This window comes from Hemicordylus capensis, chromosome 4, assembly GCF_027244095.1.
Source record: "Hemicordylus capensis ecotype Gifberg chromosome 4, rHemCap1.1.pri, whole genome shotgun sequence".
Lineage (NCBI taxonomy): Eukaryota > Metazoa > Chordata > Lepidosauria > Squamata > Cordylidae > Hemicordylus > Hemicordylus capensis.
Genome location: NC_069660.1, coordinates 29844348 through 29857194, shown reverse-complemented (window position 1 = coordinate 29857194; position 12847 = coordinate 29844348). Strand labels below are relative to the sequence as shown.

Here is a 12847-nt window from a genome sequence, read left to right as displayed (position 1 = left end):
CCATCCCGCTCGCTGTCCTTCTCCGATGCCGCCGCCTCCTCCTCCTGGCCCGAGGGAAGCGAGGCTGCTCCAGCTAATGAGCGAGGCAAGGGGTGTGTGCACGCGCGCCCAGGCAGGGGACACAGGCTGGACTTGAACCCGCCTCGCTCTCGCTGGCCTGCTGGGAGCCAGAGATTGGGGAGGGAGCGGGAAAGCGAGCAAGGGAAAGGAAAGGGTCCTCCACCCCAGGGGAAAGCCGTGCAGGTGCTCCTCAGCCACACGGCGGCTAGAGTTGGATTTTTTTAAAAAAAAATCACGTAGGTTCGCAGCAGGGAGAGGCAGGGAGAATGGCCCAGTGGGCCAGGAAAAAAGGCCTCGCGGGCCGCATGTTGTGCAGGCCTGCTTTATACCAAAAATTAACACTAGTTTTCACATTAACCAGGACATAGTCCTGCCTGCTTTCTTCCATGACCCACAGTCCGATCTAGAGAAGTTATACCTTGGACATATGTAGAGCCTTAGCCTTCTACCTGGATAGGACATGCCCCTTTTGTGTAGATATGGGGCTTTTCATTTCCTATAGGGCAGATAAGAAAGGACAACAGATTACACGTCAACACTTATCACGCTGGATTGTATCAGCCATTGGAGAAGCTTATAAGTGCCAGGATAAAGATCCACCTGACAATATCAAGGCACATTCTACTCAAATCATAGCGTATTGTGCCGCTAATCTTTCTGGCATATCTATGGAAGAGATCAAGAAAATAGCCACATGAGTATCCTTTATCAAGCATTGCGCATTGGATTTACGATCCATGCATGATGCTATGTCTGGTAGGGCCATTTTGAAGCAAATTCTAACTTAGTTGCTCTACAGCTAAGTCCAAAGCTGCCCATCTCCAGAGGTGAGCTTGCTGATCACCCAGTTGTGTGATTACAGTCGGGATCACATCGAGGATAAACAGGTTGCTTACCTGTAACAAGTGATCTTTGAGTGATCCGGGGTATTCACGCATCCCACCTGTCCTCCCTGCTACTTTGGAGGATGGATATTTGTGTTAGATGCTACTCCTTTATTTACCTGCTTTTTCGCATTTATATTTACCTTGTTGTAAACCACCCTGAGCCATTTGGAAGGGCAGTATATAAATCAAATAAATAAATAAATAAATTCCAGTTCCTCTGACAATGGTAGCTGAAGAGTCGGCGGTCGTCCAGGAAGCAGGGATAGTGATGCTCTAACCGCCCTTTTCAATGGCCACACTCACACAGAGTTTTAGAATAATCCCAAAAGGCTGCTGCGCGGGCATAGATCCCAGTTGTGTGAATACCTAGGATCACTCAAGGATCAGTTATTACAGGTAAGCAACCTGCAAGAACAGAGTGATGGTGCCAGGCGAGCCTCACTGGAGTGGCTCACTGGGGTGGCACTGGGAAAGGCCCTCTCCCTAATAGCCACCAGCTTCACCTCATGTGACAGGGGCACTCAAAGGATTTTAAGGTCTTCATAGGGACATATGGGATAAGGCACTCTTCCTTTCAGTTATTCAATTGCATATGTACATTTCCCTTTAGCTCAGTCATAGAGCAGATGTTTTGCATGCAGAAGGTTCCAGATTCATCTACAGAAGTTAAAAAGTCCTCCAGGTCTTAGACAAACCTCTACCTAACCCCTCAGAGTAGACAATCCTGGATTTAATGGAGCAATGGCCTGACTCAGGATAAGGCAACTCCATATGTTCAGTTTATGTTGATTTAGTCTGGTGTAGCTAAGATGAAGATGGGAAGGAGAGGGTGCTTTAGTGCTAGATACTATTAGAGTTGCATTGCTAGACCAAGCCAAGGTGCATCTATTCTAGTATTCTGATTCCAGCAGTGGGCAGTCAGGTGCATCCGAAGCTCATGAGCAGGGTATGGAAATGATGGCTAGTTCTTGCTGTTTGTCCCTCATACATGGTAGATACTGTAGAGAGACGCCTCTAAATACCAGTTGCATGGGAGCAAATGCAGGAGAAAGGGCATGCCCTCACCACCTGCTTCTGGGCTTCCTAGAGGCATCTGGTGGTCCATTGTGTGAAACAGGATGCTGGACTAGATAGGCCTTGGGCCTGATCCAGAAGGGCTGTTCTTATGTTATTGTTTAAGCACCATCCTGTATCCATAATTGGAGTTCATAAGTAAATGAATGGATTGTTTTCACCTTTTCAGTGGATGGATATTCAAAGAATAATCTGTATTAGAGAATGTGACTGTCCGGTGCAAGTAACAGTGGCTTCCATGGTGCACAGTCTTCCATTGACGGAAAGGAACCGCTGGGGCTGCTGCACAACTTTAAAAACAGCCCCGCTGGTGTAGTGATGGGGTTGCTGTGGAGTGGCTAAACACTTCTAGACAGCAGCAGCCTTCCTCCCATTGTTTCCAGTGGAAAAAGCTCTGCGCCCCAGCAGATCCTTTCAGTCAGTGGAAAGCTGTGTGCCACGTAAGCCAGTGATTACTACTCTGTTGCTGTTATATGATTAATTAAGTAATGCCAAGTCATGGATATGGTCTTGAGGAGGAGAACCTAAATGGACATTTTTGTTACTTTTTTAAAAAACAAACATTTTTTTAAGAGACATACTTAAAAAAGAACCCTATGTATGTATGTATTTATAGATTTCTATACCACCTTTCATTAAAATAACCTCAAGGCGGTTTAGAAAACATTCAGCAATATAAAACCATAAAAACTACACAATAAGAATTAAAATGGAATATAAAAATACAAATCTAATTAAAAGTTTAAAAGACGTATAATATGAAACATGAAAATTGTCTTGTGATGGAAGTTAGCGACCAAGGAAAAATAAAGAGAGGAATAGAAGAACAGAATTGTTATTGATAGCTCCTGTCTGTAACGTGTCACACATTGAAACGGCAACATTGAAATCAGTATAATAACTTAATAACTTGAGATTTGTCTTCCTTCTTTCAATGTTATCAACATTAAAGAGTGGTCATCCTTGGCTGACATCCAAACGAACGCTGTGCTAGCGCAGTGAAGCGTGCACACACAAGGAGGTCATGTAGCTGCACAGATGCTCAAGGTTGCCCAATCCCTTGCACTCTCCGTTTGTGTACAGCAGGGGCAACTGAACAGGGATTGACACCCAGACTAACATTGCATTAGTGCAATGGGAGAAGCAGCACAAACTTAAGAAGTTTGCAGTGTTACAAAGTTGTGGTGCTCTGCGATCTTGTGTTAGGAGCAACTTCCTCTGGGACATAAACAAGGTTGTATGACCTGTTGCGCTAGCACAGCACTAATCTGGAGCACAAGCTTCTGACTTAGCAGAACTAGCTAGCGCAACATCCTTGTGCTAACACATGTTTGCACAAGTGCAGCGTTAGTGTGAGTGTCTGCTGTTATTCCTTTTATTGGTTCCGCCGCCCACTTCTTTAAGATAATATTGTTGGAATTTTTATTATGCAAAAGTTATTCACCCTACAAAATTCACTTTTTTCTGACCATGAAACCTGGGAAATGCTGAGAGATTAAATGATAATCTACAGTATTTGGTCTTTTGGCCTTTTCTACTGAGTCACTTTCCTCTGGGGAGGAAGCAAGGTCATTTTCTGGGTCTCCACTACCTGGACTGGACTGAATTCACAGCTGAATAGGACTGCTCTTAGGTAGTCCCTGTGAGAGCACTCTGACTAATCCTTGAGGTTTTATTTCATGTCCTCTTGGCTTTCTGCTCACTTGTTATTAGTCCATAAGCACCTGATGACTTTCAGTTATATATCTGCCATTTTGTATCAGGCCCATTGTCATTAGTGCCAGAAGCGTTCCTGACCTGGGCTCTTAAGCAGTTTGTGTAAAATGGATTATCAATGGCTCTAATTATGAACTGGTTTGAAGAGTGTGTCAAAAATCTTGTCCTTTTGCCATTTGGATTGTCCTGATATGCCTGCAATGCTTCCTGTTGCCCAGTGTCTGATTTGCTTGCTCTTGACAGGTGCTTGTCCTTTTTGGCAGAGCTGTCAATATTTTCCCCCTCTCCTACCTCCTCAATTTCTTCCGCGATCACAAGATCACCCCCAAAATGATGTTCATCATGTGGTTTAGTGGTATGTATTTTATTGACTTACCCAAATTTATTACTGTACTGTAATTATTTTGTCATTCATCAGTTTGCATGGCACTTTATAGAGTGACTTGAGTAAAAAGCCAGGTCCTTATCCTGAAGAGTTTCACTCTAAGCCTGCAATCCTGTGCACTCTTACTTGGAAGTAAGCATCAGTGAACACAGTGAGAATTACTTCTGAATAAGCATGCATAGGATTGCATTGTAAATGTAATTGTTTATTTAGGAATGCACAGCTTGCCTTATTGCAAAGCCTCAACATGGCTAGCGATTCTACAGAAAAACACAAATCAATAAATTCAAATAAAGCAGCACAACGGATAAAACAAGACAAAACAGTAAATTATAAAAACCACAGTAGGTAAATTCATTTCTGTCAGGGAGAATTAAAGTGAGAAAAAACCTAACAAATAAAAACATAAGTAGAGCCTTTCTGTATCAGGCCAAGGCCTATCTAGCCAAGCATCCTGTTTCCTACAGAGGCCCACCAGATACCCCTGGGAAACCCACAAGCAAATGAAGGCATGTTTCTTCTCCTGCTGTTGCCCCTTGCAACTGGTATTCAGAGGCATCCTGCCTCTGAGCCTGGAGGTAGTCTATAGCCATCAAGACTAGTAGCCATTGGCAGACTTCTTTGTCCTCCAAGAATTTGCCTAACCCCCTTTTAAAGCCACCCATGCTGGTGGTCATCACGACAAAATCCACAGTGTTCTTTGAGAAGACTTACTCTCTTTTGTCTGTCCTAAATTCTCTATTAGTCAATTTCATTGGATGACCCTTAGTTCTAATGTTGTGAGAGAGGGAGAAGAAATCTCTCTATCCACACTATATATCATTTTATAAACCTCTATAAGAACATGCCACTAAAAGCCCATGAGCACTGGATGGACTTTGTCTGGCATGTGAAAGATAGCGCTGAAGGCGTCAGGCACACATGTTTGGAAGGAGATAACATTGAGAAGCCCTGTCTCCTGTTGCCACCTGCCTCACCTCAACAGACGGGTATTCGGAGGAAGGCTGAAAGCCATCCAGCAGCCTAGATGGCTTTAAGAGGGGTTTAGATAAATTCATGGAGGACAGTTCTACCAGTGGCTACTAGGCTGAGGGCTATAGGACACCTCCAGCCTCAGAGGCAAAATCCTCTCAATACCAGTTGCAGGGGATTAGACGTAGGAGAGAGGGCATGCCTTCGCCTCTTGCCTGTGGGCTTCTCAGAGGTATCTAGTGGGCCACTGTGAGAAACAGGATGCTGGACTAGATAGGCCTTGGGCCTGATCCAGCAGGGCTTTTCTTATGTTCTTGAGGCCTCTGAAGATGATCTGACTGATGGGTAGGTTCACTTGGGAGCAGGTCCTAAGCTGTTTCAGCAGTGGAGGAGGCCGCAGAAGGTGTCAGAGATATTTTAAAGAGATGAATGTGTACAAGCATGGTATTGCCATGAGTCAGTGGGGCCACCATGGGCGTGCTTCAAGGTCTCCACATCACTTCCGACTTTTCTCACTGAGAATAGGCCTCTGGGAGATGAGGGTGGTAGTCACAGCAGATGCCTTAAAGCAACCAGCAAAAGACAAAATACTTTTGGTGGCTTAAAAATCCTTTTTAGCAATGATATGGAGGATTGCTTTTCAACTTTCCATTAGGCTTACGTGGGGCAATTCCATATGCCTTGAGTCTCCATTTGGGCTTGGAGCCCATAGAGAAGCGGCAGCTCATTGGGACCACAACGATCATCATAGTGTTGTTCACAATCTTGTTGCTGGGTGGAGGAACCATGCCTTTAATCAGATTGATCGATATTGAAGACTCTAAAGCACGGCGGAAGAACAAGAAGGACATTAACCTCAGCAAGACAGAAAAAATGGTGAGCTCCTTTTTATTCCATGCCTCAACATAATTGATTCTTAGCTTTCATAAAACCTTGTTACTGCCTCTGGGGATCTGTATGAATTAAGGCAGAGGAGGGGCATGTGGGTCAGCAACTTGTGAGCCTCTTGCAGAATGTTCTACATAGATCTTTTAATCTGGTTCCCGAAGAGCCCTACTTCAGCATTCAGATGGCGAGTGCAGTGCACTCTTAATTACAAGCCATCCGCCTTTGAATGAAATAACCTTCCGATTGAAATGCAGACATGATGCCACTAGATGGACTGAGTCACATAGAAGTGGATGATAACAAGGCAGAGACAGTGAGTCACACATCATTCAGAGAGGGCAGAGTGCACTTCTCCGATAAGCAGCAGATGTGAATTACAGCAAGTCATTCCAAATCAAGCAAGTGCGCACAGCTCTATTCAGAAGAGGATGGGAAGAGTTCCTGAAAGGCTGGGGCTTCTTTGAGCCCACTATCTTTCCAAAGCAGAAGCATTACAGAACGGTTGGTCCTCTCTACACCTCTTATAGAGCAGGCACCAGGGTTTTCAGAGCAGGCATGCATGCTTGCATGCATGGAACACGAGCTCTACCAATTCAGCATTCAGACTCGGGGCAGGTCTGTACCTTATGCAGCAAAAAGTTTTGCCGCATGTACGCTGGTGCCTCGGTGGTGTCTCCTGCTACAGGCATGTCAAATAAAAGGCATACGCAAGGGCAACTTGTATCTTTATTATGTGGGTGGGCCAGGTCCCCAGATGTATGTACATGTATTTATTTCAATGTAGTCGTACCCTGCCTTTCTATGAAATATGTTCAAAGTGGCTAGCGAACTCCACATAACAAAATGTAAAACATAACATGCTGACATCAGTAAAACATACAAAGATAAATAGCGGCATCAAAGCAGCAACTAAATAACAGCATTGGAAGATCGGAATATATGTATTTAGGAGAGCTGGTCTTGTGGTAGGAAGCATGACTTGTCCCCATAGCTAAGCCGGGTCCGCCCTGGTTGCATATGAATGGGAGACTAGAAGTGAGAGCACTGCAAGATATTCCCCTCAGGGGATGAAGCAAGCCGCTCTGGGAAGAGCAGAAGGTTCCAAGTTCCCTCCCTGGCTTCTCCAAGATAAGGCTGAAAGAGATTCCCGCCTGCAACCTTGGAGAAGCCGCTGCCAGTCTGTGAAGACAATACTGAGCTAGATAGACCAATGGTCTGACTCGGTCTATGGCAGCTTCCTATGTTCCTTCCTATGTTCCTATTTACGTAGACATGAAGTTTGCTGGAATAACCAAGCCTTCCAGAAGATGAGTAGAGATGGAGGAAGGCATTCCAAAATGTAGGCACCACTGCACAAAAGGCTCTTGTGCCCACCCATTGTACACCTAGTGACAGTGTGGTACAGAGGAGGACCTCTGCACTGGTTCACTTCCTCACGTGACATGCTCTGTAAATAGGGTGTGAGAAGGGATGGCCCAGCCTTTCCTGGTATTAATTCACTTTGTAAGACTCCTGGGTTCCAGGCTCCTCCGTTTTGCCTTGAGAGGCCAAAGCCTAGGTGTGTTTGTTTCTTGCATGTAGATACCATGACACCTATTTGCATCAATTGGTGAATATGTTAGCTACCTGTGTGTGTGTGGTTTTTTAAAAAAGACAGTGTATTAGATCTTGCTGTATCTGACTCCTTAAAAAAAGGCCTAAGGACTGTAAAGTATAGTGCCATCGAGTCGGTGTCAACTCCTGGCGACCACAGAGCCCTGTGGTTGTCTTTGGTAGAATACAGGAGGGGTTTACCATTGCTATCTCCCACGCTGTATGAGATGATGCCTTTCATCATCTTCCTATATCGCTGTTCCCCGATATAGGTGTTTCTCATAGTCTGGGAAACATTCCAGTGGGGATTCGAACCAGCAACCTCTGGCTTGCTAGTCAAGTCATTTCTCCACTGTGCCATTAGGTGGCCCTGAGGACTATACAGAGTAGCACAACATCATTTCCTGTCCCCTAGAAACTCTCCTCAACAACTGCTCTCTGTCCTTGCTATTGAAATTCCACCAGGTATTGCCCATATATGTTAAGAATTGTCGTTGCCGCTTTTAAGGCTAGAACCTTGCTTTCAAGACAAAGAAGGTGTGTTTACTTATATCCTTAATTATATGCCCATGTTTACTTTCTACCTTTTTATGGTGCAAGTGCACTATTGTTGTCTTTGTTGTTAATATAATGCTGTTCGACAAAAAGAAAAGGAAAAAAAGCTTCTCAAAGCAGTTTATGTAGCAAAAGAAATAAGACGATGGTTCCCTGTCCCAAAAGAAACATGAGAGACACTGGTGTTCCATAGGGACAGTTGCTCTCTCCCTGCTAAACATGAGAGAGCCACCACTTGAAAAGGGGCCTCTTCCTTTTATTTCAAGCCCAAGTTTGCAAATTCAGTTCAGGTGAAAAACTGGGAAGTTGTCATCCCAAAGAAGCAGCTTTTCCTCAGTCAGTTATTTTGATGAAGTGCAGGTTTCTAGCAGATGCGCTTGTTGCTTCCTCTCTGCATCTGGCACTGCGATAAGTGCTGGAAGTGGTAGAGCGGCACTAATGAAAGTCTGCGTCAGTCATCGCAGCTCTAACCTATCATGATGGTGTCTTCCGGAGTGGTGCACTGCAAATTACCATCTCATTCATCTTGGTGATTTTTATTTCTGAGTGACATTAGATATTGCTGCTTTCTGTTGGTCATACCAAGTTGTCAGTGCTTTTGTCCAACTGGCTTCATTGGCTTGAAAACCCCCTTCAGAATAATTGATAGAGGCTAAAGAGTGACCATGGAGGGAATTATTTCAGATTCTGATGATCATTCTGTTTCCCTTCTCTGATCTTTCCAGGGCAACACCATTGAATCTGAACACTTATCTGAACTCACAGAAGAAGAATATGAAGCCCACTACATCAAGCGTCAAGATCTCAAAGGCTTTATGTGGCTTGATGCCAAATACTTGAATCCTTTCTTTACCAGACGGCTCACGCAAGAGGTGCGTCACACTTACTAAAGCTGTGGCAGATTTGGGGAAGGGTCTGTAGAGCACATGCTTTGCATGTAGAACGTCCCAGGTTGGATCTCTAGCATCTTCAGGTTGTGCTGGGAAAGACTCTTGCCTGAAACCTTAGAGCGCCACTGCCAGTCAGTGTAAGGAATACAGAGCTAGTTGGGCCAGTGATCTGTCTCAATATAAGGCAGCTTCATATGTTCAGATTCTTGCAGTTCAATTCCACCCTTGGTATTCAGTGCACAGTTGTTGCCTCTGCGCTGAACATATTAAGGCAACGTTATGGATCTTGAGCAGGTCCCAAGTTATTGCCGTCAAGGGCAGACCTGCCAATGCATTGTAGATCAAATGCAGTGCTTATTCATCACGGACAAACAATCTGAAGGCCTGCCTGCTCCCAAAGAGTACCCAGGCAAGCCAGTAAAATTGGCTGACATCCAGACTAACACAACAAAGCTGTGCACACGCACAAGGTTGCATAGCTGTGCGAAGACATGGGGATGCTCAAAGTTGCACTTGCGCAGAAAGGTAGTGGAACAGGATGTGGGGGTTTCACAGCAGGAAGTGCCCCACAAATTGTGCCCCCCCCCCGTTGTGCTGGCGCAACACTAGTCTGGACTCTGGAACAGAAGCTCCTGACACAAGCTCAGAATGCATTTGCTCTAGCGCAGTGTTAGTCTGGATGTCAGCCCGTGTTTTTTATGAGCTAGTAACTTTTGCAGAACTTTATTTAAAGACTGGTATAGATGCTGCAAAAAACAAACACTGAAACAGACATGTTTTACTCTTTGCAGGTGTGCATCAGTTATGTGGATAGTGGTATTTTGTGTTTTGCAGACTTCAGTGTAATATTTTTGGCAGGAACCTAGGTGGCAAATTACGGAAGTATAGAAACATCATCCTCTTTCCTTGGTTCCCTCTGGCTTCTGTGACTGCCTAATACCTACCAGACTTTGTTGCTCAAGCTTTGCTTGACTGCCACAAGTGTTATTTCACACATGATTAATTGAGTTTGTACTTTGTTTTTCTACACCTGTTTATACTCAAAAGAGTCTTAGAGTTTTCTAAAGCAGTAAAGGGGACATTTAAAAAATCCACACAAGTTTTAAGCATTTTTTTAAAAAAACTGAAATTTGTAAAACCATACAAACTACACAGCAGTCCCTCCCCACCCGTCTAAGTTTGCTACTCAGCAGGGAGCTGCGTCCTAATTTGGATCTCTGATTAGTGTACCTGTTGGATGCATGTGTTTTCAGTCACCTGTTTTATCACATACACACCATTTTTAGGTGTACCGTTTTTTAAAAATAAAAAAATCCATAAGCACACACCTAGAACACATGACATGCAAAGCAGTCCTGAGGATAAAAACTTTAAAAAAAAATTAGTGTAGAATCTTCAGGATTCCAAACTCCGTGCAAGACTACATAGTCCTTCCTGGATGTCCATGTTGCCACTGTGCTCCCTGTTCAACAGCTTAATAGCACATTTAATGGCACAGAATGAAACCTTTCATCATTGATTTAGAGCAGCTTCACACATCACAGCAGCAGATAAGTTAGAGAAGACCCCTGGTTCCCAGTGAGTGTGTGCTTTTGATGCTTCCACCTCTTCCATGTAGTCTGAACCTGCCAATGTCAAGTTCCTTCTGCCACGCGACATTCTCCACCCAACTTCAAATGTAGGTTGTGAATGTCAGATGGCAGAGGGAACCCAATATTGCCAACCCAACACTGGCGGGTTTGGATGGCATGGAAGTGGCGGAGGTACCAGAAGCATGCACTTACCGGGAACTGGCGGTTTCCTCTTACTTAGTTGCTGCTGTATTGTATGAAGCTGCCCTAAACCAACTATTTAATGGAACAGGAAGCACAGTGGCCTCATTGACCTCCATTGTGGATTCTGCAGCCTCACACAGAATTTGGCACTGTGATGTGTGAAGCCGCCTGTGGTCTGGCTTCTGTTTTGTTGAGAACTGATGTGTCAGCCTTTCTGAATTTATGCTCACCTAAGGCTGTTTGTCTTCATGTGCAGGCAAAGCTAAAAGCGCTGTCAATCTAAGAGGCTGCCATTTTCTTTTGCCTTAGGACTTGCACCACGGACGCATACAGATGAAAAGCCTTACCAACAAATGGTATGAAGAAGTGCGACAAGGACCCTCTGGTTCTGAAGATGATGAGCAGGAGTTACTGTAACAGGAGGGAGAGCAGCAGCAGCTTATGCTGATGACGCCAAAAATTAGATTTACGTGTAATGGAAAGAGATTCTCTTCACAAAAGACAGTTTGTGGAGACCAGCCCTCTTGTTGTACACAAGGATGTGTGCAGTATGCCATTTGGTAAGATTGTGGCCTGGAAACTGCTTTTCAAACAAAACAATTGCAACATGGATTGACACGAAAGACTGTCTTTAATGCTAAAGTTCCAAGTCTCTGGAAGTTACAGTGAATCTTTGTGAACAGCAAACACCAACTGCATTGGGATAATTAGGAAGTGGGTGATACCCATTATGATTTGTGCTGTAAACATATATTAGAGAGATACTGTAGAACATTTGCAGAAAACTTTAGTGCACTTTATTCTACCCTTTTTGTACACTGGTCCAGCACGGAAAATAATACTGTGAACTTGTATCAATGATAAACAGGTAAATTATTATTTAAAGTCCATTTGCACTATTAGCATATTATGGACTCAGGATGTAGAAAAAGAACACTGCCAGATGGCTGGGCAAGTGCAAAAGCACTTAAAGCATCATCGTCTCTGGTATTTCAGAGTATTTTCTTTCTTCTGAATTTAAAATGGGCAGATCCAAAATCCTCCTCTAGAACCTCAACCATATGTTTTTAAACTGTAATGCAGAACTTTATTTGAAATCTTATTTCACCCCCTCCTACACTCCTCCCCACCCCTTGAACATATTCTTTGTGTTTCTATGGTAGTGCACGATGGTGACCAAAGGTTGGCTCCTGATCAGCCCTGTTAGCTGGGAGTCACAACACAGCTATTCTTGTTATCTGTAATTCCAGAAGCATCTGTGGTTGCTGGTAGGGATGTGCACGGAACTAGCAGGCGTGGGGGGGGGGGACATAGTTTTAAGGGTGGGGGAGGGTACACTTACCCCTCCCTCTGCTTTCCCCCGCTGGTGCTCTAAAGTCCTTGTTGGGGCGACAGCATACCTCCCTGACGCCCCGTGCCCTCTTTGGCCGGAAGTCTTGGGTACGTGAGCAAGTGCGATGCGCATGCGCCTGGCGTGCAAATGCGCACCCAGCATTTCTGGCCAAAGAGGGCATGGGGCGGCAGGGAGGTATGCAGCCGTCCCGCTTGGGGACTTTACAAATGGAGCACAGGCGGGGGGGAAACGGGGAGGGGTGAGTGCACCCTCCCCTGCCCTTAAAGCTGTGCCCCCACCGCCTTCAAACTGGCGGAACCGCCGGCCGATCAAACCGGTTCCGTGCCACATCCCTAGTTGTTGGAAGCTGCTTGCTTAGAAAGAGAGGGAGGCAAATAATCAAGCTGGTCTTTTGTTTCTTAGATCAGCCTTTAGTGGTAAAACAGTCATTTTGAGCTGCATTTCCTCATTCACAGAATTGCCTTATCTACTCACGTTATCTCCTGTCTGCACAGGCACAGAAATCATATGGTGAGGTTTTTTGGAACTGTATCACTTCTGCCAGCCAATGGTGGGTGGCTTGCTTGAATGCTCCCTTGTGTGTAAAACTCCCAGCACGTGGGCAAGGAACAGTCAGAAAGGAGGGTTCTAGCCTAGTTCTCTCACTGATGTGCTGCTTTTCCACATGCAGAGAATTGAGGGCATTGGAGGGTTTCTCT

General features: G+C 44.8%; 1 protein-coding gene across 3 annotated transcripts in view; it reads left to right on the top strand.

Annotated features, from left to right (window-relative positions):
- SLC9A8 (solute carrier family 9 member A8) overlaps nucleotides 1–11683 on the top strand; it is a 106801-nt gene extending 95118 nt beyond the window's left edge. For all 3 annotated transcript variants that reach the window (XM_053250440.1, XM_053250439.1, XM_053250441.1), the window contains 4 exons: nucleotides 3981–4092; nucleotides 5750–5970; nucleotides 8856–9002; nucleotides 11105–11683. In XM_053250440.1, the coding sequence (XP_053106415.1) occupies nucleotides 3981–4092; nucleotides 5750–5970; nucleotides 8856–9002; nucleotides 11105–11212 (588 nt within the window). In that variant the 3' untranslated portion in view covers nucleotides 11213–11683. The remainder of the gene's footprint in view (nucleotides 1–3980; nucleotides 4093–5749; nucleotides 5971–8855; nucleotides 9003–11104) is intronic.
- The last annotated feature ends 1164 nt before the right edge of the window (nucleotides 11684–12847 follow it).